At 38.7% G+C, this 25,931-nt stretch overlaps 1 protein-coding gene across 5 annotated transcripts in view; it reads right to left on the minus strand.

Annotated features, from left to right (window-relative positions):
- RYR2 (ryanodine receptor 2) overlaps positions 1 to 25,931 on the minus strand; it is a 365,044-nt gene that overhangs the window by 44,501 nt on the left and 294,612 nt on the right. For 3 of the 5 annotated variants that reach the window (XM_063124340.1, XM_063124339.1, XM_063124337.1), the window contains 9 exons: positions 22,865 to 22,999; positions 19,272 to 19,384; positions 17,825 to 17,921; positions 16,471 to 16,574; positions 14,962 to 15,013; positions 13,757 to 13,810; positions 10,192 to 10,215; positions 2,927 to 3,026; positions 2,194 to 2,273 (listed from right to left, as the gene is read on the minus strand). In XM_063124340.1, coding sequence (XP_062980410.1) covers positions 2,194 to 2,273; positions 2,927 to 3,026; positions 10,192 to 10,215; positions 13,757 to 13,810; positions 14,962 to 15,013; positions 16,471 to 16,574; positions 17,825 to 17,921; positions 19,272 to 19,384; positions 22,865 to 22,999 — 759 coding nt within the window. The remainder of the gene's footprint in view (positions 1 to 2,193; positions 2,274 to 2,926; positions 3,027 to 10,191; positions 10,216 to 13,756; positions 13,811 to 14,961; positions 15,014 to 16,470; positions 16,575 to 17,824; positions 17,922 to 19,271; positions 19,385 to 22,864; positions 23,000 to 25,931) is intronic. The other 2 variants (XM_063124341.1, XM_063124338.1) reach the window with 1 other exon arrangement.

A 25,931-nucleotide genomic window follows, 5' to 3' on the forward strand; every position in this document is an offset into this window, starting at 1 on the left:
GGCACCAAAAAGATATCAAACTGGGTGCCAGACAGGTTTCCCCAGGAGATTCGAAACAGATAAAAGGAAGTACTTCTTCACACAGTACATAGACAAACTATGGATTTCGCAACCAATTTGGATGACTTTGACAAATTCCTGAAGGAGAAGGCTATCAATGGCTACCAGTCTTGATGCCTCTATGCTACCGACAGTATAAGAGGCAGTAAGCCTACACATACCAGTTGCTGGGGAACATGGGTGGGCCTGCTTGTGGGTTTCCTGTTACACCTGGTTGGCCACTGTGTGAATAGAATAGAATGCTGGGCTGTTCCAGCATGGCATTTCTTATGTTCCCTGGGGAAGTTTGCCAGAGCTGGAGTATCACAGCTGAAAAGGCCCTATTCTCTTCTCACTGCCCACCTCACCTCTGAAGGCAGGGGACCCTGAAAAAAAGCTTCTGAAAAGAAGTTTAATGTTCAGGCAAGCTCAGTATCAAAGGATTCTGGATCACGTAATGAGAAATTCAATACTTCTTAGGTAATTTCAAACCATAAGCTATCAGCAAAAATGCATAATTTAAAATAGATACAGGAATGTTAGAGCATCATCAGATGGGGGGGAAATTGCGGTTCCCTACCGTCGCTTCTCTGCCCCCGCTCCTGTCCCACATTATTTTCTCTTTCTTTGTTCTTCTTTCTCAAAGAAGAAAGAGGAAGTAAGCAAAGACCATGTGGCCCATTCATGGGCTGTTTTTATCACAATGCTTTTTCTGCACAAATCTGGAAACAGTGACACATTCTGTTTCCCCCCCAAAAAAGTCAGATTAAAAGGGCTCCATTTTGGGCTCCATCACACCAGCGATTTATCGCACACTCGCCATACCCGGTATGCGGTTTTGCAGCCTGGTACTTACATGGCATCCTCCATGTCCTGCACTTATTTCACCTCTTCCCCACCATGTTCCATTTCTTTTTGGAGTGGGGAAAATAATGCAAAATAAATGCACCCTCCTTGCCCACAGCTCCCTCATTTTTAAAGATAAAGAGATGAAAATTGGCACAGTGATAGCTCTTAAGTAGAGCTTGCAGCATGCCAAGTTTGAATCAGTTCAGGCCATCCCTTGATTTTTAAGGATTCCCCCCTCTTAAACGCTTTTCCTGAAAGCCCACCAGTGCGAAGGATCGATTTTCCTTTCCTTTGATCATGTGAAGCTGTGCAACTCCACGATCTGCTGATTCCCTTACTCAAGAGTAAATCCCATTGATTTCAACTGCATTTACATCCAAGTCATACTAAAATCAAATGCATGCTTACCTTTGAGTAAACCCCATTGAACAAAAGAGACTTACTAAAATGGGGTTTATTCAAAGGTAAGGATGTATCTGATTTTAGTATGACTTGGATGTAAATACAGTTGAAATCAATGGGATTTAGTCTTGAGAAAGGAAATAGATCCTTATTTTATAAACTTGGAGATGCACAGCTTCGCATGATCAAAGGAAAAGAAAATCGATCCTTTCAGGAAAGGGTTTGAAGCGGAAAATTTAAAATATCCTAAAAAATCAAGGGATGAACTGATCTGTTCAAATTTGGCATGGCTAAAGCCCTCCTTAACAGCTATCACTGTACCAAGTTTGATCTCTTTATCTTTAAAATTTATGCAGATGTAAGCTTTTTGGTTACCTTGGAGCAAAGGAGGGGACCTGACCACCTTAACAAAAGAAACTATTTAAAAAGGTTGTTCATCTGCCCATCCTTTGAAATGAGCAAAACAAACCTTCGCTCCTCTTCCCCTGTAAACCTTTCCCAAGGGGCAGGGTGGGAGATTTTGCTGTCATAGTAGCACTCCAGGTGAAAAGATACATGAGCTGAAAGAGCATAACAACGCACAGATATGAAAGTGCCCAGCGCTTGATTCACTAAGGAAACAGAAGGGAAGTGGTAGATGAAAACTGGAGGAAAAAAGCAGGTGTGATGGAGCTCCTAGTGACGGGAAAACAGGCAAGAAGGAGCAGGAGGTGCACAGGAGGCAGACAGCGTCATCTAAAGTAGCAAGCAAGCGACAAAACGCTTGTCTTATGAACCTCCTAATATCTGAAAGGAAACAGCAATTTAATTTTAGATTTTTTTAGTTTGTTTGTTTGTTTGTTTATTGCATTTCTATACCGCCGAATAGCCGAAGCTCTCTGGGCGGTTTACCAGCACAATTACCTGTTGAACAGTAGAATTTCCTCCATTCAAAATGGCAATTCCAAGTTTTAGGGTGGCTGCAACCATTGGCCCCATCTCACCTGAAAAGCAAACATCTATTTACGGTGACACAGTCAAAAGGGCCCTCATTTTTCATTGCCATAATTCGAGAATTCTCTAGATAATTCAGACATTTTCTACAAAGTGTCAATAGACATAAACACTCTTTTATTCCAAAGTTGCCAGCATCTTCCCATATGCACCCCACCCCCTCCCATAATTAATTTTAAAGAAAGAAAATCTATAGATGAATGAGGGTTTTTGAAGGTTGCAGCATACGTTTGAGAAGCATTCCGGCTCAGTGCTCAGGGCCAAATTAGACATGCCTTTGATTGCATTAATGCCAGGGTGGTCAATTTGGAGCTCTTCAGATCTAACCTACAACTCCCCTCACCATTGGCTATGCTGGCTAGGGATAATGGCAGGTGCAGTCCAACAACATCTGGAGGGCCACAAGTTAATAGCATTAAAAAGCAATTAACCTGGATGCTTTTTGCCTGTATATAGCAGCCGAGAGGAAGCCTGAGCAGCACTGGGACTGTGGGAGATGAGGTTTCTTTCTCTCCCCACCACGATCCCAGTAAACATTGCCTCTCCAAAGTTGGTATTTGCATTTCAAGGAAAGCCTCCACTGGCAAGTCTGAAAATGGCAGAGAAATGGTGGGAAATGTATGCATAATTTTAAAGCCTTTACCTTTGCTGGCACTAATTGTCTGAAGGACCATCTCAGCAGCTCCCCGATCATGAAGTCTTGCTTGCTGGTACAGAAGCTTTTGCTTCTCCATTTCTTTTTCCTGAACACAAATCCCAGTCATTTAAATTGAGGCATTATGTTAATATCTGTTCTTCCTAATTTTCATACGTATGGGCTCTATTGCAACTTTAGGTTTCATCTAATATATACCATATTGTAGATTAATTGTCTCACTATTTTTGTGGTGGAAGTTTAGTGCCAGATTTTTGCGTGAGGACTTGTCTCAGTAAGAAAAGATTAGGGCAGAGTTCACAATCTTTCATTTGTATATCCTCCATGTCTCAAACATGTAGTTTTGTATATTTGAGAGCAGCTGTTTTCACGTTTCATTAAAATATTCTGTAGATTGAGTGTTGCTTAATATTGCAAGCTGGCATTTTATGACAGAAGAATCCATTATGTATGCAGGAACTATTTAATAAGATGCAAAATTTTGCAGACATGCCAATTTCAAATAAAATGACAGAAGATGTAGTAAGTTATATTTCACCTTTATATTTTGCAGTTTTGATTGGCAGTAAATAAACTGACAAGCAAAGACTGAACTTCGTTTTGAATACTACTAGCAACTACTCAACATCTAAAAACTGTAAACCAGAAGCATCATGGCACAGTTAATTTTAGATGGCTTTTCACTTTCACGTAATTATTTGAAACCTGTCAGAAAACGTAAAATTAAAGCAAGAAGACGTTGCATAGAGCCCCATAACAAAAGAGAATCCATCCAAAGGTCCAAGTCAATGGGGCATAACACTGTCAAGTAGTATCACATCCAAAACCACAGTGGCTAAATGATGTATGACCTAAAAGCAACTTCAGCAGAAGTAGCGAGGTAGAAAGTTTTGCTGCCATAAACATTCCATCTAAATAAAGAAAGTAGACACTGGAAGACAGAAGAGGCTTAAACAATGAAAAGCTGTGGATGTTCAACATTAAAAACCTAAATATTGAAGCAGGGAGTAGGGAGAAAATGTCTTTATCAAATGAGGGCAAGTCCTTAATTTAAACCAAACTGAAGTTCCAGTCCTATAACACTCACCTGGGAATGACCTCAATTAAACATTGTGGAGTTTACTTCCAAGGAAACATGCAGATGATTGGGCTGCAAGTCAATTATACTATTACAGGAAAACTCTTATTGAATCCACACATGTGTTACTTAATTTTAAAAAAGTGTTTCAGGGCAATGAATGCATTAAATATTTTCTTGCCTGGCATGATTGTTTAGAATTCCAATTCTCAAGTGGTGTAAATAATCTAGATAAAACACAAATTAGGAAAACTATTTAGCAGCACTGCATTGCATTACTGCCAAAGTAGATTGGAAAGTTTGCCTTATTGTTTAAACCTCTTCTTGTGAAGGGAGAAATAAAAACAGAAACACACACAATCAAAACATAATTACAACACAGTTTCAATGAAGCCGCAATACAATATTTTGTCTCTTCAAAAGTATTTAAATACAAATCTTCATTTTTCCCTACATTTCATTTTTTTAGACCCACCATCTTTTTCTTTTCATTCCACTAGAAATTTCACTCATAATGTTTTGCCATTATTAGTAAAGAAAATTTTAAAACACACCAATAGTAAGCCTTTTTTCCTTTCAACTTAAATGGCTTGAAGTCAAAGTTATGGACAACATGAAGGAGAATTGAGCATCACAGAATGTTATTATTTCTATAAAAACAGAGTCTTATAAGTAGTTTCTAATAGCAACTTACAAAAACATGAATAAAATCCAAAATGATTAGATATTAGCACCTGACTAGAGAGCAATTGGATAGATCATGCTATAGGATCATAGAATAGTAGAGTTGGAAGGGGCCTATAAGGCATGGACTATGGGTGATAAAGCAAGAAAATATGCTAGAAATGTAAGAACTTAAGCAATGGAGTAGGTATTGTTTGTAGTTATTTTTAGCATGTTTCATCACTTTCCTTTCTGGGGAAATGTTACCCTTCCTACGTGAGATCTCTACACTAGACTCAGCAAGTCAACCAGACATTATATAGACATTAAATTAGGAGGCTACAGGTAGCAAAAAAATCCTGCAATTTTAAAATATTTTGTATTTTTGTTTCATCATTTTAAATAGAAAGCAGAACACAGTAATACAAATTTAAAAATATGGAAAGCACCATTTTATGTTCTCAAGAACCCTATGCTTCTTTCCACTTCATTCATGCATTCTCTACTATTAAAATCTATGTGGAAACAGAAAGAGTATATTTTAAAATTTGGGTTGTTTTTTCTGACCTAGCGCACTGGAAAATATAATGGAAGCTACATTCAAACAAAAGCCCTGGTGTTGGTTCCAGATGTGCCCTTCCACAGACAGAAGGCCTCTTTCTATGCATGGAAGAGACTTGGATCTAACAGAAGCTCCTGCTGGAGGAGGAGTGCAATTTATTTATTTATTTAAAACTTTCCTTAGCCGGCTTTCAGGGCAGAAGCCCTCACAAGGTGGCTTACAAGGGATGTTTCCCCTTTACTACCTCAATAGCTTCCATTAGTCTGGAGAGGTGCCCCCCCCCCAGCTTTGCAGGGAACACACAGGGCTACAGGGGAAAGAGGAATCAGCAAAAAATTACCCAACCCGACCCCATCAACTGGCAGGAGCACCCCATGAGTAGAATTCCACGCATAGGAAGTCTTGATAAAACCCCAAATGATTTTACTGAATTCCATATAGATCTGTAAAGCAATAATTAATCAAAACCTCATTATGCTGTGTTTTATAAAAACCTGAGTTCAGTCTGCTCTGATATGAATCTCATTCAATTAAATCAGTTTTAAAGGGGAAAAAGGACAACTAAAAACATAGAAACAATGTGACTTGAAGGACGTAAACATTATTGGATACTTTAACACAGATGGTGATATGTGCATGAAGTGTGCATTACAATAACTTTCCCAATGGAAGTCTTATCCCACTAGAAATAGCATTTGTTGTAATTAGAAGTATTAGGGTGAAATAATATAAAATTAATTTCAGATGAAAGGAAGTATCTGTGTAAGTCTCAACAGTTACAAAGTGATACTCTGTTCAAAGCAGGCCCTAAACTATGAGCTATAGGATGCCGCTTATGATGAGTTATTTATCACTGGAGTGAACCAGTTGCAGTGGCTAAAGGATGTACATAGACGCCAGCCCACAGTTGGCTGAGATGACCAAAAGTGAGACAGAGAAAATAAAAGTTCTGGTTCAAGACACTGTTGCAAATGGAAGCATTTAAATTAGGAGTAAGAGGTAAGCAGCAAACCTCAGATCAGTTAGTGTAAGTCAATTTCAAACGGGGTAGAATTCCTTTCAGCAACCCTAACGTCATACAGGATTTCATTATACAACTGTAATTTGGAAGGTACCGGTGACAATTAAGGAATAAGGTGTCAAATACTACATTCAGAGATGAACTGCACCTTCTCAATTAACTTCCTTATTGTAGGATCCCATTCCAATTCTAAATTCAACATGCCTTTCTTTCTCTGTACATTAATCTGGAGAAAAAAATCAGAACTGCTCCATGGATAACTTAAATTTAAGCTTCTGGACTCATTTTAGCCTTCAGAATATTCCTTATATTAAAATAGCCACATGAACCAGAAATTTTGAAGCCACAGGAAAAAGCCAGGGTATTTTCCATTCCCACTCCCAGAAAAAAACGTTTTTTGGGGAAACTAAACTAGATGAAATATTTACTTTTGCATCAAACCAAAAACTTATTTTATTGCTTAACAATATAAAATGCATCATTTTTAACTTGGATAGCATATAAAATTGTATTTTGGTATATTTATGAAATTTTCAGAGCAATCATCTACATGCTTACTCAGAAGAAAGACTCACTCTGTTTAGTGGATGTTTCTCTCAAGTGAGGAAACATAGGATTTTAACTTTAAAAATGCCTTAGTTTTGTACAATCCATAGCAAGGTGTCTGTGTCACAGCTATAGAAGGGAAGAGACGAAAAAACTGGCCACCAGAAAGTTATCAGGTCAAAAGGACAGCACATCCTGGTGGGCAATATCCAATGCCTGCCATTAGCACAACGGGAAGATAGTGATTCCTGAAGCCATCAGAAAGGAATGGAAATGTTTGTTTCTGGGGCAGGTCAGTGGAGTTCTCAGAAGGCCTCTTCTATTCTTAGAGAGTTTCCACTTATTTCTGTGGTTACTTTGTTACTAGTGGTAGGCCCTGCTAGAGGTTACTAGTGATAGGCCCTGCACGCAAAATGGAATGAGCATAGGGTCAGCAGCATATTAGGTATCTACAGACTAGATCAAACATCACCAGGACAAGGCAAGCACCAATTCACAAACACCAATGGCCCTGCACGCTCCTCGTGAAGATGGCAGTGCTCTCTATTAGTAGCAGAAATGCTTCTTAGATTAGAGTGTTGTATATGTCTTCAGTATACACAAGAATCATTTTCCAGTGCTGTATGAAAATCTTCATACTATGCATTTTGAATAAGTGGAACCTTGCCTTAAAATAATTCAACATTCCAAGAAGAAACATTTCATATCAGTTTGTTTTTTCAGTGTTCCACAAAATTTCAATTGGAAGGTGTGGTTTTTTAAAGTCATTCGGTGGGGGGTAAGATTTCACCAACCTCACACTTTCTGGGCCATCACCTAGCCATAAGTTAACAGCTGCAAGGCCAAACAGTAGTCCCAAAATACCACTTTTTGATAACGTTTAGCCAAATAGGACTGGAACTACCACAAAATAACGTCCGCATGTCCCATATCAGTCAAATGGTCCAGAAGGATATCATTATCAGTGGTACAGAATGCCACTCAGAGGTTCAGCAGAACCAACAGAGATACACTCTCTCTGTCCAGTCACTGGCATAGGTAATGCATCAAGTTGATCAAAGCTGCTTCTGTTGGAAAACCAGGCCTGAACACAAATTGGAATGGATCCAAATAATCAGCTTCATTCAAGAAAGCCTAGAATTGTGCTGCCACCACTCGCTCTAAGACCTCAATGTAAAAAGAAGTTTGGAATCTGGCCTGTAGTTATCTAGGACAGTGGGATTCAATGAAGGCTTCCTTAGCAAACGTCTTATAAATGCCTCTTTTGAAGAACTGAAACATAATCCTCTTTCAAATAAGCACTTACAATCTCCACCACCCAACTGACAGCTTTTATCAGCTACTATGGACATGTGTCTAACAAACAAATGACTGGCCTTGTTCCTCCAAGCAAGCTGTCCACATCTTCAGGACAGAGCAAAACTCGTCCATCAAAACTGGACAAGTAGTTGCCTCAATTACCACACCGGAAACCACCCTCAATGTGGAGTCCAAGCTGGAGTGGTTATGAGCAATTTTATCAACAAAGTGTTCTACAAGTTAATCACAGTGGGTTTCTGAGAGCTCCCATTCATTACTCTTGGGTCTAGAATGTAATAGTCCCATAAGTAGCCCAAACAATTCTGCTGGATGACATTGTGCTGATGCAATGGTGGCAGTGAAGAGCAAATTTATTATACCCTCACCACCACAGAAATGGGCTCTACCTGTATTCAACTGAATATCGCCTGAGTCTTTCTTCATCAGAACTGTTGTTGTTTAAATGGATACTGTTGTTTTTATATTTTTGATGGTTTAAAATTTTGTATACTTTTTAATGTTCACTGTTTTAACTTTTGTACACCACCCAGAGAGCTTCGGCTATGGGGCGGTATATAAATTTAATAAATAAATAAATATCATCGCTCATCATCTACCAAACTGCTTCAGTGCCCTGAGCTCCTCAAAAAACCAAGGCGCCTATGCTCTGCATCCAAGTGCAGGGTGCTTAAGAACAACCATGTCAACCACCTGGGTCAACTCCCAATTGAACAGATCAAACAGGGTGTCAACAAGATGTTGACTGAAGTAGATGGCATATCCCCCAAAGCATTCATGAATCTTTCTGGATTCATTAGTCTCTGAGGGCAGCCATTTTAATCCCACCACCACCACCACCACTTATGCATAGGTTGAGAGCAAATTGAAAGTCTTATGTAGTGATCAGTTCATGACAATGGAGTTTTTTCAGGGGCGGGGGAAACCTCTTCACAGATCACCAACATCCTGGCTAGCAAAATACAGATTAAGAGTGAGCCCACCTCGTCCATACACCCAAACAGCAACTGAGTCAGGCTCGTGATTGCCATGGAAAATCATGCCTAATGAGGGAACCTCAGTATGTATGTTAATATCTCCCAACATAATCAGTTTAGGGGAAAACACCACATCCAGGACAACCTCTATCGGCTCAGGTAAGGATTACAGTTGGGCAGTGGGCTGGACAGTACACCAACGGAATCTCAATCCTGTCTTGCCACCCAATCAACGGGTGTACATTGTCAAATCTTGGAGATTTCCAGACAGGTTACTTCAACCGAAGGATGGACTCACAATAAATCACTGCAACTGCCCCACCCCTCAGATCTTGCTTGCTACTTCACCCAAAAATCTGGGGGCATAGTTGGGTCAAACTGAAACCCCCACCCATCTTTGGACAATGTCAGCTTCTTCATCCAGGATCACAGGCTGACCATCACTTTCAAGACTGCTTCCTCTGCAAGAACCCAAACTGGAAGTCAAACATTTGCCTAAGACTCTCACTAGTTATAATTTAAAACTAAACACTTTATGATTAATGGATACTGGTAAGGATTTGCAAGGACATAACAAATATGTCACAGTATACTGCGACAAATAGTAAATTTTGGGGGTTAAAGAGCAAATCAGCTGCACATATGATATCAGTAAATAGTATCTTATTTCCAATAAGCAACTATATGGAATCTAATTAACTGGGAAATGATATAGTCTCTCCTTGTCCAGCTTTCATCATCATAAATTCCATTATGGTCAACAGTATTTTCTCAATCCATAGATTGAGGGGGATATCCCCCAATCCATATTTGGGAGATAACTGAAAATCAATGAAAAATTACTACATTTACCTTTGAGTGTTTCATTTGGCATATCTAATTCCAATAGTGAAATAATTCCAATATTGGAATCATGGGGAGAATTGATATTGTTTGTTCAGAAAAACAACAACACCATGCATCACTCTTGGAACTGAAAAAGTTCAGAAATCTATGAAAACATACTCAGAAACGTGTCCAAGATGTTGGGTCTAACACAACTAAGAGTCACAAAATTAGACCCACGTAAATACACACACATTATTTTACCTTGCTGCGTTGGGATCCTGTGACCTTAAGGAAAGGCGAGGATAAGAAGTGAAATAGCAATGAGAAAAAAGTGTCCAAAGTACTATGCTGATAACTGAACAACCAAATACATAAACCAAATTGTATTTCCTGAAAGAATTATCATGTGTTTACATATAATCTCTAGCAACTTAAAATACAAACCCTAAAACAAACTAGGAAAGTTTGAGCTTACTCTTTTCTGTCATGGAATTACTTAGCTCATCCTCTCCCTCCCCATAATAACTTCCCCACTGAAGAACAGAACAAAATGATGAAATTCATCTAAATTCATCCAATCTCCACTTTTTGCTTAATTTTATATGCACCGAATTTTTAAAAGTTGCACACTTCAAAAGTGCATGATTCCATAATAGATATTTAAACTACATCTCTCAACCTACATCTCTCTTGCCTGGTCACTGAAAGTTTCTGTCATTGGCACCATTCATTCATGGAATACTATCTATCAAAATCCTTGCTATTATTAAAGACATACTGGAAATATGTGCGGTTTTACTAAAGTTTATAATAGACATACTTACGGGACTGAAATAAACGAGAGAATAAAACCAAACAAGGAATATAACACATGTACTTCATGGACAACAGTGATAAGAAGTGAACAAAAGTGATGGAGGAGGATAGGGAGAGGATGACAAAAAACAACAACAGTTCTCAATCAAAGTAATTTAAAATGGGTTTTTCACCGTCCCCATATTTTTATTTTACCAATGAAAGAAGAGCAATACATAAAGCTGCCTCCCAATTATTTATGCAATTAATGACAGCCTATACATTGACTTTTTCACTCTGGTCTGCATTTTTTTTAAAAAAAGCACAACACCATTTGCCCACCATAGACCAAGAGCTGCTTGCCCCAAAGCATCCTGTTCGTGGAAATGACCCATGGAGTGCCCATGAGCATTCCTCTATTCACATAAGGTTACAGGGAGCACACAACTCCCCTGTTAAAACAGATCCACTGGTTTCCAGTCTGGTTTGGGGCACAATTCAAAGTGCTGGTTATGACCTATAAAGCCCTATATGGCTCGGGTCCAGGTTATCTGAAAGACCGCATTCTCCCTTATGAGCCTGCCCGTGCTTTGAGACCTTCTGGAGAAGCCCTTCTTTCAGTCCCACCATCTTAACAGGCGCGCCTGGTGGGAACATGGGAGAGGGCCTTCTCGGTGGCTGCTCCAGTGCTTTGGAACTCTCTTCCCAGGAAAGCTAGACTGGCTCCCTCCTTGTTGTGCTTTCGGAAACAGGCCAAAACTTCTTTGTTCCAGCAGGCCTTTGAAGAATAATCTGGGCCTCCGTCTATGTTAAGGACTTGTAAAATTGTCGTGTATTTCAAACATTTAATGTTTTAATATTGTAATTGTAATTTTATTTTTAAATTTTTGTACATCTCTTTTCCTAGGTTTTAAAATGTATACGTTTTAAATTTTGTAAGGCTGCCTTGAGGCCCAGTATTGGGCAAAAGGCGGGATACAAATAAATATAATAATAAAAAATAATAATGGAAGAATCTAAGTATGCAGAGATCAATAGGTACTCCTGCACCATAGAAACTGTGTGCAATTGTATTGCTTGAACTATTATTCTATTTTCTGTTAAATCGGTTAAGGTTTTAAAAGTATTTATTTTCAATAAATGGCTATCACATGTGTTGTACAAAAACCACAGCATCCTTTTATATATCAAAACAAAAAAGGCCTCTGTAATTATTGTTCTTAATGTAAATAATATTAATTGAGGAAAAAACGTGTAGCAACACTTGTAATCTAACTTAAGAAGTAAAGGAAATTTAGGGTAATTAAATATCCTCTATTCTATTTCTCATATTTAACATTTTAAATGATATGATTATCCCTTGTATTTTTATAGCTTAATCCATTATAGTTTAAGAATTATATCTCGACTATCCTTTCCCCCTATATCGCATGACATGTCTGCATACAACAAAAAGTAAGGTCCACAATTTCTGTTAAAAAAATACAGTATTTCAATGTTAAAGCATGAAAGGTTCTAAAAACACAGATTCCAAGAAGGCATACCAGTTGAGTCAATGCAGACTTTTGGACACACCCAAATTTCAGAAATTGCTTCAGATAACCTGTGATTTTTATCAATGGCCTGGTTATGACAAAGTAGGCTCATAACAATCTAAGATATATAATTTCTCAGATGTCTTTATGTAGGGGTTGAGACGAACGAAACAGGAGCGGGGAGAAATACCTACGTGGTAGACTGTTCTTCAAGTTTATAACATTTCCCTGAGGGATCCCATAGGGTTCTGTTCTGCCCTGTTCTGTCCTTTGATACTATTCAACATATTTATAAGCGTCCCTGTGCAACATCTTTCAGAAACTTGGAATTTAGTACCATTAGTATGACAATGACACCTCGTGATCCAACACAGGGCTCACAGTCTCAGCGCTGATCAGTAATCTAGTCCTACAAGTGTACTGGATGTAAAAGAACTGACTGCTGCGGAATCCAGATTAAAAGAATGGTGTCTGGTGAGCTCTGTAGCTTTGGGAGAATAGGTCGGTCTCCACAGGCATACAACCTTGGAGTTCTCCTAGTTCAGCCTCTAGAAGCCCACTTTGCTTCTAATAAAAAAGATGATTTGCTAATTCCTATGAGACTTTGTACTTGGGTATGAATATCAGAGCCCAAAATACATGAGTGACAAAACTCTGTGTATTATCTATCACCTCCATGTCTCCTTAAAACACATCTGTACAGCAATTGGGTCTATGCATATTGGCTTAAAGAAAGATGAATAATAAGAGCAGAGACACAATTCACATTTGATTCACTACTGTTTTGTACTTATACCCAAGCACAAAACGACTCATAGAAATCAGCTCTTCATATTCAGACCTTGGCCCTTTCTACACCTAAGGATTATCCCAGGCAAATGGAGGAATCATCCCTGCCTGCTCCCGGGATTCCCTGTGTGTCATTTGGATGCACAGGGATGATCATGGGGGAAAAGGCAGTTGTAGAAACAGCCCTTGCTACTACCTTCACTGACAACTTTCTAATCACAGGGACAGACTACTGTAATAAACTCTTTGTGCTTTACACACTGGGTCTAATGTACTTGATGGTACATCTTCTACCAAATATCCAGCAACAGAGACCATCATCTTAATACTACTTGTGTACAATTGGAGATTGTACACAAGTGTTTTGCCTGTTTATTTACAATTGTTGCAAAAACAAACAAAACTTCTAATTAGCAACCTGTAAACATGGAACAAAATTCTCCCTGGATCTCAAATTATCAGAACACTCTGAGGTTTATTTTGGAAGCAATATAAAATATTTTAAATAGATTTGGCTTTTAGTCATAAGTATGGGGTCAGAGTTTTAATTTCAAGTATTTATTATTCAGACAGATAGAATGTATATACTTCTCAAGTTGATGTTCATTAAGTACAGAAAAGCATGTACTAAGTCATGCCAGTTAGTTAGATGCTTGGAATACTGTACAACAGAAAACAAAAGAAGTGGAGAATAATAATAATCTTACTTCAAAACTCTTCACCTCCTCTTCACCGTCATCATCTTCTTCATCATGACAGCTCTGAAACCATGAGAAAAAAACACCACATTCACAAATGTCCTCTCAAAGACAAACATATTTGTTTTTAGAGAGAGAAAATCCTCCTCTTCCTAAAATAAAATACGCACACACTATTTCTACAGCTTTTTTATTTTGAGTTATTGTCAAGAGATTGGTGATAGGAAGAGTCTCTTGGGCTTGACTCATAATTGGGCTCACCTGACAACCTATTTGTCAGGATTGGGGCCAGGCTCCCTGTGTAGACTGAAGAACCTGGAACAGAATCAGAGGTGGAGTCAGAAGGAAAGGAGGAGGAGGGAATTCCCCAAGAGACTCCAGGAGTCAGAGAAGAGTCTTCCCAAGGGCAGGATAATCAGTTGGGTCAGGCACAGATACCTCTTCTCCCTTCTGTGGGAAACTCACAGAGGGGGAGGGGGAGACTTGGCAGACACAAGAGCTTGCCGCTGCATGAAGAGGGCAGAGCAAACTAGGGAACTGAGAGACTACCAGATTGGCCAATCAACTGAGACAATTGGCTAAAGACCCTCCCTGAAGGAGGCACTGAAGAAGCCTTCTAGTTTCTGTGTAGGATGAATCATGTTAGATTAGCAGCAACTCTCTATCCTACTCTCTTCTCTTTTTTCTTTTAGGGAATTCAAGGCAAGCTCATTAGGGCTGGGGCCATTTAGGCAAATAGTCTATATGTCTAAAGGACTAGCGGTTTAGCATAATAAAGGCCTATTGACTTTCTGTGGTTATTACACAGCGGGAGGTCTCGGAACCATGACACTATTTTCCCCAAAAGGATGCAATCAGGAGCATAACATGGTAGAATCCTTATCTCTAAGATCCCACGGAACCCTCCAAACACCTTTCTTTTAGACCCTCTCACCTGGCATCAGCTTTCAAATGCTTTGGGGAAATTATGCTTCCCAAGGTTCCTGGCACATTTCAGGCAATGGGGAAAGGGAAAAGAGAAAGGCAGCAATACTTCCCTCCCACCCACTTGTAGATGGGAAGAGTCAGATTAAAATCTGACCCAAAGATGAACATGGGAAGTCATAATGCTCACCTGATTTTTAAAGCAAGAATTACAAGTCAGCAAGGTTTGTATTTCAAGCCAAGGAATTAGAAAAGTGTACAGCTTTTCTGAGTTTCTGTGAAAAAATTACCTTTGCCATAATATCAGCATACGCCATATAAAGGTAATCTTCCTCAAGTTTACTGTAGCATAGAAAAGGAAGGACAAGTAATTATCATAAAAGAGGCACTTCAGTTTAAAATTGCAGATTAATGGAGGACAAAGGGTGATGAAGTAGACATCGTCCTTGTATTTACTGCTAGGTCAGCAGAACCTGGGTTCCTGCTATCAACAGCCTTGTGGCACTAGATGGAATGCTGGAGGAGGAATGGCAAAGACAAAAGCAGCAGAATTTTGCTGTCATGTTTCCTAAAACCTCTCACCTTATTGGGAGACAATAACGAGGTCTGCCACGTAATCCACAAAGCTTTATTCAGGCAATAAACATCTCTTCCCACCTGAAGAGAGTCCAACCACTAGGAACTTTCCTCTAGGCAAAATTATGCCAACTAAGCGAGACAATTGTCCTTTCAAGAAGAACGTAAGGCCTTTTCTCAGAACGTGTTAACTTCAGGGAGACTGGTTCTGAAAAAGCCTTTGGTGAGAAGCTAGCCATTCTGACTTTCTCTCACCTTCCTTTAGCTCCACCTTTTTGAGTCTGCAGCGTACTCTAGGATCAGCTAGCCTTTCAGCGCCCTCCCCCTTGGAAGAATACTGATTTCCCACAGACTGTGTGTTGTTTACACTTTCAGAGATAAGGTCTAGCGAAAGTTCATTCCCAGCTGGTGAAGAGCCTGTGAGAGTCGCCTCCTCCATTCCCCATATAGGCTGGTATGTTTCTGGCACAGTCTCATCTGCTTCAGAATCTGTTTCTGATTGATCACCTGAAACTCCTTCCCCCAGCCTAAGGGGAACAGGTCTAGTCATGACATTCTCCTGCTATTAAATACTGTATCTGAGATTGATTCCTACCACACACATAAACATAATATGAACAAACATTAAATATACCCATGTATACTTTTTTTAAAATGGTATTTTTCTTTGCTTTTTCTCTTCACATTCTTTTATCTGTACTTTTATTATTCAGTTTGCAATATGGATTTCAACAACATGGTTTTCAACAAACCAAATATAAACAAACAAGGCCATTATAACAGTGATAACAAAGAAATATGCATCTGTTCATTGTTTTGTGATTGTGTATTTTCAAACAGAAAAAAATGACCAATACTTTTCAATATTCAATTTGTTACCAGCCTTCACAAATACAAAATAGTAGCTTCCGCTTGGCTATTTGCCCAACTTTAGTTAAATCATTTTAGTAGAAAGGACTATAGTTTTCCACCACTAACTGATGAGTATTTTAGAGCTATAGATGAATTCAAAACCAGTTCAACATACTTGTACTTTACAAGTCCTTTTAAAACTACATGAGAAGAATAACTGAGGGTCCATTCAAACATTATTAATAAACCCTGATCTTTACATTTAGCAGTTTGTTACTATTTCCAAGAGCAGGGTGCACTAAAAATACAGATTTGGAGATAAAACAATTTACAAACAATCATAAATATTTTCCATCTCCTACTCCTCTTACCATTTTTCAGTTAATGCTGTTCGACTGAACAGTAAAATAAGCTGATGCAAAGGATCCACTCTCTTAATGCATTCATCTTCCTCTGGTGGTTCTTTTCCTGGTTTCTATAGGGGAAGGGGGAGGGGGAATGAGAAAAGAATCAATATTTGTGTGAGATCTGATAAGCATATTTACTTGAAATTCTGATTCACTGCCATCAGACTTTCTGGGAAATACCCAATGCTGACGATCTGCCAGTGCCAATCACATTGCAATAGCAGGAATAGTGTAACCCTACAATGACAGCTAATGCTACATAGCGCAAGTCTGGAAACTAGTTTAAACTAACACCTTCAAATGTGGGATGTCAGCGGAGCTCTGCCAATTTGACCCATTCTGGAAGTGCTAGTTTGAGCTAGTTTCCAGTTGCACTATCAAGCACTACCTTTCTATTGCACTAGTGGTCCTCCTCTAGCACAGTTGGACAGCACCCAATTCCAAGTCAGTCAGCTTAGATTTAGGTATTTACAAATTCATATGCGAAATTATCTGATCCTCAATTCCTGGACTAAAATGTGAATCAGAACTCCATTATTCATAGGTGTTTGCACTTTCCGAATATTACACCATAGTTTTAAGCTCAGATGATAGATCAATATATAAAGGAAGATCAAAACAGATTTATCAAGGGATGTGCTAGTAAAGCTCTTGATTCATCCCATCCTAAACAATTATGTGATGACGACATCACATTGGGCTGCAAAATTGTATATCTGTGTTGGGGACATGCAGCCTGTTTCTGGCTCGTGTCACTTTTGCGTAAGGGCATTCCATATTGTCCATTCTCTTCCATTGTGTTTCTATATTAATCTGGGATTTTAAAAAATCTGCATGAAAAATGAATTTAAAGAAGTAACATATTTTAAAATGTACTTTCTTTCAAAATCCACATTCTTAATATACTTTGATATGGTTTTTTAAAACCATTTTTATTGTTACAAAGTAATTTTTTCAAATATATGGTCCAAAGCACATCAGAAAACATGTACCATAACTGCAGCAATGTTATTATTGAACTAAAATAGTTATGCATGTATATGTGTGTGTGTGTGTGCGCGTGTGTATTTGAAGTAAGTGTTTCAGCTCATCAAAAGTCTTTGTCCACCAGTACTAGCTCTGAGAGTATGCATACCAATAATCTCACACTGCTCCTGAATTTACTGTGTGCTCCATGTGAAGTCAAAATGAAGGCACCATTGCCTTGCAACACTGGCAAATTCCTGACCTAGCCACTTCCTACAGCTGGCCCTGGTATGGCATTGCAAATGCACACAAAATAAATAAAAGGTTCCAAATTATATGAACCCAAACATACTGCTAGGTCTTCTATCAGTGTATCTTCAAAGTAGTGGTCTTCTGTTTCTACCCAGGATTTTTCATATCCTTGAAGAAAAAGATTGACAGCTCGATGCCTAAAAAAGAAAATGAACGTCTTTTTTTTTTTTTACTGAAATTTACTTATTCCACAGAAATATCAGGTTGTTGCTAATGTAACAGTAGTTGCATATTCCACTAATGGTTGCACAAGTACTGGTGAAACAGGTGCAAGCAATGCCTAATGTAATAAAGTTGTGATTAGTTGTGAAAGTGCTTGCACAATGGCTTCTGCAATTGGAATTACACTAGCATTTGTGCAAGGATGAAAATGAGATTTCTGCAAGTGGTAGGAGCTTTGCACAAGTGAAATGACACAATTGGGTACAACTTATTATAATCCATGAAAAGAATACTTCTTATGGAGAAAAAAATCATTTAAAAATTATGTTCATTTAGATCATGGTTATAGAATTTTAATAATTTGTGAATCCTTATATAATGTCCAGTTAATGCATGGTTTATGGAATTGCCTATAGAGTTTATGGTACTAGCTAATTTCCCATCAGCTTTATCTGGAGCTATTATCCCTGGGCGTTTTTTGTGAACCTCCCAGGGATCTTCGGCTGTTGGGTGGCATAAAAATGCAAATAATAATAATAATAATAATAATAATAATAATAATAATAATGTTTATTTTGTATACTTAAAGCCTTTCTTTCAGCAAAGATGCCTCTAAAAGCAATTTACAATTAATATCGACAAAAATGTACATGATTAACAATACACAGTGATGCAGTTAGGTAATTTTAGGCTCTGGACTTAACGGTCTAATGGGTGCCTTCCCCTTTAGATGGTAACATGTATTACTGCAATTGATCATTTCAAATGTATATTGTCAAACCGAAACAGGGCAAACGCCGATGTTACATGAGTGGAGCCTTCCATCCCTTTCTCCTTTCCACTATAGTTCCACATCCCCCAAAATCTGTACTGGAAGGTCCCCCAACCCTTTGAAGCAGATTTTTGAAGATGTATAACAGTGAAGGCTGCAGTGGGAGTGGGAATCCCTCCTCCCTGTTCTGCTGACAGAAGCCAAACTGTTGGGGAGAAGGCTTAACTGGAACCCACCCAGAGTGTTTTTAAAGAATAAATCATTAGTTCCATATACAATAGGGTTTCCCCCCCCCCCTTTTTTTTCCACTCAGTCCTCCTCTCCTCAGCAGCCAAGTCCTGGGTGGCCAGCCATATGCTATACACAAACCTGTTAATGAATCATATGCAGAATCATTATATTTGCGTAATGCGTGCAAAAAGAAAGCAACAGGATAATAATTTTATAGTACATATTTTTGGCATTGCAATTTTACCAGGTTATTTCCAAAAGATGAATGAACTCTGTATGCGCTACTCTTTTCTTCCTTTGTACTTTTTGAGATCACACGTACCGTGGAAGATTATATAGCGGTGCCATTCTGAAACAAGCTACCACTGCTCTTTTTCTCTGTTTGGATAGAAGTTTATGCCATACTGCTTTTTTTGATCTCTGCGGATGTTCAACCTGTAGTACAAATAGAAATGAGAATCACTTCTATCTTTTAGAAGGATGCTGAGTTATAAAAACAGACTAAAACAATTAAAAGCCCATAAAAGATACAAACCAAAAGTAATATGCTAAGGTGTAGTACTACCTTCTTTTTTGTCTGCCTATGATCTCCTAAGCCTAAGATGCATTGTCCCAGAAACAGAGGACCGGTGTTGTGTGTGTATGTATATAGGCATGCAATATGCAATATTCAACTAGCAAGAAAAATGTTATAGTAGCTGCAAATGACAAACTTTTAAAAGGCTGTGTAGTTCTGGGCCCCCAGAAAGTCTTTGAAATTGTTTTTCTTGAATAACAGCCCTCCCCTCACCACATAGCAAACCATTTTTAAAATTCAGGTTTCAGAAGTTGTTTCTGCCATAGGGCAGCATTGAATAGGAGCCATGTGACCAGCCCCACCAGCCCTGAACTCTGCATGCACAGCCCTGCCAGTCCAGGACCACTTGCAGCTGCAATATCATGCTTCTGGGGGCAAGCGCCAACATGCATGCAAGCATGTGTTGCTGGAAAGGGTGTGACCTGCCCCTTCCGGAAACAAGTATTTTGACATGTGACAGCACTTATCCCTGGAAGCGCAATATCATAGCCACCCACAGAGCTGGGCTGGTGGGGCTGTGCACATGCAGACCTGGGGGCAGTGGGGCTGGCCATGCACACACAGCCCCTATTGGATGCTACCCATACTGCTCCATTGCTGTTAGGACTTCCCATTACACTCTCTAACCACATACTTGAAAAAGAAGCTTGTGGCACATGAAGAGATGCATGGGGGGGTGGGAATACATATTTCCCATTGCAAATGGAGGCGATAGATTAATTTCTGTAAGGATGAACAGTTGTTGGATTTCTAGCTTGCTTTATGGAGCCACAAATTACGCCTAACCCATTAGATTTGCAAAGTTAGCACTATGTAGGGAGATAGTTCTTGTTCTTTATTGTAAAACAAACTCTAGTACTTCAGAACACATGCCAATGGGGACACTTTGAAAATGAAAGAACAAAGTACTGGACTCTGATTAAAGAGAAATGTATTAGTACACTGAATAACTGAAAACATATGAAGGGGTGTGAATACAGGAACTTAATTAGACAAATCAAAAACATCATTTATATAAAGGCAATAAATGTGTACTACGAAAGAACTCTCAGTGAAAAACAGATTAAGTGCTAGAAACTCTCAAACACAGAGTAAACAAAACAAGCATGTTATGAGAAAAGATATCTAAAAACATGTTAATCGAAATATATGTTAGGGACCAAAACATATAAATGAGTAAAAAACTATTAACTGGCCAACCCAATATGGCCCTAGCAAGATTAGCAACATGAGAAGATACTCTATACTTCCCATTCTGAAAAATTTCCGGCCCCGATTAGGGAATTTCTGGAAGTAATAAAAGAAAGGAAAGTAATACATGAAGCAAAAAAATGAAAGACCAAAATGATGCACTTTATTTTACGGATATAGGTTAAAAAAAGACGTTGGAATTAAGATATCTAGAAAATATTAAATCTTCATTGCCCTTAGTTCAGGGCCAAACTACATACAAAGTTAAATGTGTCCCTCGGAGTAGTGAAAATATTTTTTAAACTGTAAACATTGGGCCTAATCAGGACTGTCATATTTTTGTGCATGTGGAGATTAACTTTTTCCTCCTGCAACACAATCTCAACACAATCTGATTTTTGACATAGAAGGGAAGGTCCCATTGTGGAGAGAATCTCTCCCAACCCCAGTTGCAGAACTGATCTGGATGGGAGGTCCTTTCTTTAGCCACCCATGATATCTCAGAGTCTCAGAGAGAGTAAACCGCCCAGAGAGCTTGGCTATTGGGCGGTATAGAAATGCAATAAATAAAATAAATAAATAAATACCAGTAATATCCAGGAAAAGTGGAAGGGACCGTTTCTCTGTGAGATCACGTGTGTAGTGTGTGTTGCGTCCCCACTGAGTCACTGTGTCCCCTTAAAATAACATCTGAGTATGCTGCCAGATTAATTAAACCAATAATCGTAGGTGCCAGGTATATGAGTCTGAAGCCATTAGCCAGGATCCAGTACTTGCCTTATGTACCACCAGGAGACTGGCTCTTTAGCATGTCTGGTAGATAAAGCTCTGTGATTCAAGGGTGCCATGTAGGCTGCAGTACCGTCCTGCCAGAGTATTGTCTTCTGATCCCATAGGCCAATCCTTATCCACCAAGCCCAATCAGAAGTTGCTCCTGAGTCTGAGCATGAGGACTCTACTTGTACTTCTGCTCATTTACCTGACTAATGGCTTAGCTCATGACTCCCGCTTGACTTTGACTATGCTCCTGCCTCTGGCCCTTCCAACTAGTGATGGCTGAGAAATTCACTTTGTCAAGGTCCTTTTTACAGAATCACCCAATTCACACACCCCAAGCCTTTCAGTGAGCCAAAACAGAGTTGCATTCTGAAATCCACATCTTTGCAAGTATTCCAGTGCAGCTTGTCTCAGGAAAAATGCACACGAAAATGGGGAAGGGAAAGTGCACACAAAGTGCATGTTGGGTTGGGCACTGTTTTTATTCTCCTATTGTTGTGCTTTTTATTGTGTTTTTAACATATTTATTTTATTATTGTTTTAATCATGGTTTTCTTGTCTATGATTGTAAGCTCCCTGAATGCCATTTTCTTGGTAGGAAGGCAGAGTACAAATCAAATAAACACATAATAAATAAATAGAGCTATGGGAGTCTTTATACTGTGCATGACTTCTCTCTACAAGGAGTTTCCATATAAGCAATCCACTTCCACATCTTGCTCCATTCCCCCACCACTCTTCTCTTTTATCCCTCCCCTCCATCTTGTTTTCATTCATTGTTCATCCTTGTCATGCAGGATGACAGCCTGAATGCATGGAGCAGAAGGAACTGTTGCCACACATACAGAGGGTAAAGGGTATTCTTGCTCCCCTTCCCAGGCAGGGCTTGAATTCCTTTCTGCAATTTCCCAAACTGGTGATTTATAGAATGTGCCACTGTGGTTGTGGGTGGGTGTGAGAGTATATGCTAAAACAGGGATGGAGTGGGGAGTGGCCAGGTCATCATGCTACACTGGGTGTATCCACATTGCCATGTATTGGGGGGGCACTGTTGCAGTCTCTGTCTTTGATTGGTAGTTGCAGTATAGGCTCAGGCTATGGCGGAGGGATGTCTATCATTTCTCTGCAAAAAAAAAATTCTTCCTTTTTGTCATTTTCTCCATCTCCAGCTGAGTGGCCGCAGGATGCAGCAGACATTTGGCTGGCATATCTCTCCCCTGCCACTGGCACATTTGCAGCCATAGGATCATGTTGTATTTATTTTGCTGATATGGCTGATTCCAGGAGTGCTACAATGTGCACCATGAAAAGTCCTCATTGGTTTTTGGGATGTTATTTTTTAACGTTAAAATGTTTAAAATATATCCAACCTGTTCCAGATGAAAAAGCACATTAGCTATATCGAGAACCCGTTCCACTGTCTTCTCTGGATCTGAAGTAACTTCAGTCCTGTTTGGCAGATCTTTGTAAAGGGCTACCTGCCACCTAATGGCAGGATCTTCAAGCTGCAGGAACAAAAGTACAATATAAGTGAATATTAGAAATAAGAAGAAACTGCTAGAAGCATCAGTCCTGTTCAGATGGCATGCTAAGCAATGGTGATTAAGTATTTTGAGTTAAACATTATGGGTTAGTATGTTGTGTGAACCATTCTTAACCATGGTGGCTATATATCCAAGGTTTAAACATGCTCACTAACCATTTGCTGTGAAAGGATTAGCGGCCTAACCATGGCTTAGTGTGTTGTCTGAACAGGCCCACTATCTCCCATGCTTCTACCCAGAACTAGGCAGTGTAAGCACAGGGACCAATGTGGCTTGCCCACATTTCCCTTGTAAAGTCTTCTGCCATTTTTTCCTCTGGAATTACTAATCTTGAGTATATCATGAAGCTGCTGAAAACAGGCTGAAGGAATTACACTTGCCTAATCATTTTAGGAAAACAGAAGATGGCTTCATTTTCTACTACTTTCTCTTGAAAGGTCTAGTTGCTATTACAGTATCATAGCATAGTTAATATAAAAGCAATAATACAAGGGTATTTTTAAATCACATTTTGTGGTGAGTAGTTTGCTGTGCATTTGTAGCATTCTTAAAGTACACTAAAATGTTAATTTATAAAATGTGACACTTGGCTAGGAAATAAAGCAGCACCCACTAAAATTTATTGCTAAAAAATACTACTAATGCCTTGTTATGAATATCCAACAAGAACACACAAGGTGCAAGGGACCTTATAGAACTGCATTTGAACAATGAGTAAAAGAAAAGAAAATACATTTTCATTAGTTTAACAGCCCCAACTGTCACTTCTGAACCTCTTTTTGGATTGTCTTTATTGTCTATATATTCTGCTTAAGTGCTGTCAGTAGACTCAAATGTTGGTTCCCCAGCACATTACCCTGCTGACTTAAATGACAGTAGGTAACATGTGTACTTTGGCTTAGAATAGAGAAGAATTTTCAGCTTTTGGTTGAAATAAACTAATGACACTCTAAGGAAACTCATTTAAATGGATCCTCAGGTCTGGCCATGTTGTGTCTCTAACTTGGACTGCTCTGAAACGTATGGTGTAAAACAGTAAGAGGGCATAAAAAACGTATACAACAACTCAAAATCCCCCATACTACTAGAATTGTTTTTAGTGCTTTTAAATTATATATAGTTTTAACTTGGTTCATGGTTTAATTTGTTTTTAGCTGTGTATATTTATTGTTTTATACTGTATGTTCTTATCTGTACTGAGATCTTTATGATATAGGGTGAGATACAAATGTTTTAAATAAATAAATAAATAAATAGACAGGGATGCTGCAGTAATCAGCACATAAAATCTCTGAAGCAGATGCTGTAGTTCCACCAGTGCAGACAATTTCTAATGGATTCAATTGGCGGCTACTTGCACTGATTATTGTGAAAGCTAGACAGAGGTTTAAGAATTGCCTCTGAATGTAAATCCAAATATGCATTCTGTTGAACGCAAAAGACAGCATCTCTATCTGGGAGCATATCCCAATGTATCTGGTTTACACCCACAGTTTCTAGAGAAATGCAAGACTATGGCACAGAAAAATTAAGTCTCTTTTTTAATAAAAAGACATCATACATCCTTAGTTCTAGCTTTTCAATTTTCAGCAAGAACTCACCCCCAACTATATGTGAGTATTTCAAAGGGACATCAGACAATTAAAGCCAACTAATTGGGGAGATTGGCCATTTGCACATGTGTGCCCATCACTTTATATCAAGGATATGTTTTTTTGTTATGTAGTTTTTGACATGCTTGACATTTTGAATGCTTGACATTTCAGAATCTGAGTTGAAATGCTTGGAGAAAGACTTTGATGGGTTGATCTTCATCCATGTCAAAATAAGTTTGTCCAGCAGTTTCTTGCAGTAAAATATTTGCTATCGAGATAACATGCAGACATGCAACAAGAAAAATAAAAAGGGAAGACAGGAAGAGAACAGAAGATAGAAGACAGACATTAAATGAACACTGCAACACACATGGACAGCAAGCTTCATTATGATGGATATCTCAACCACTGCATATTAGCAAAGCAAGATTCATTTGACAGTTTGGCATTTAAGCACTGGTAATTAAAAAGAAAATTGGAAAGGAGATAGCACACAGATCAGAAAGTGAAATTTAACTGGGTCACATTTGCATTCATTTAAACAAGAGAACTGCTACTGTGAACCAGCATCTCTATAAGTTTCCTGCATTGAGCAGGGGGTTGGACTCGATGGCTTTATAGGCCCCTTCCAACTCTACTATTCTGTGTTTATATGATTCTATGAATTACCACACTTCCATGAGGCAAACAGAAGTGCAATGCTTGCTAAACACTGCTAACAAGAAAGTTCACAAATACAGGAAGAAGTTTATATAGTTACTATACACCTAACTGTTTCTAAAATCCCTGGCAAATGGCATTGGAAAAATGGTCAACTGAAAACACCAACTAAACATAAATTCATTTCAGGTATCAGTAAAAGTCTATTGTTACAACAGACACCCTTGTTTGTATAGTCTCTAGAGATTATAACATTCATTTGGGCATGAGTGATTTATTTCAGTATCATTAAGCCTTACCTACTGTGCATTACATTTAATTTCCATTATCAGGTTATATAACCAACAAAAAGTATTACGGAATAAATCCATTTATTCTGGCATAAGCTTTTGTAGAGTATACCCCACTTCATCAGATGTGTAGTTATTAAGAGTTTCGGGTATATATGCAGTATAAAATGTGTGACGGGAGGCAGGAGGAGTTTTCCAAACAGTGCAATCGGAAGGCAACTAAATGTAGAATGTACTGACAGTGACAATTACATTATTAACTGTGGCTATTCACAAAAACAATTGTGGATGACAACACAAACATGTGTCAATTGACACATTTAATGTGATAGAAGTCATTTATCCCTA

Source organism: Elgaria multicarinata, chromosome 4 (assembly GCF_023053635.1).
Source record: "Elgaria multicarinata webbii isolate HBS135686 ecotype San Diego chromosome 4, rElgMul1.1.pri, whole genome shotgun sequence".
Taxonomy (NCBI): domain Eukaryota; kingdom Metazoa; phylum Chordata; class Lepidosauria; order Squamata; family Anguidae; genus Elgaria; species Elgaria multicarinata.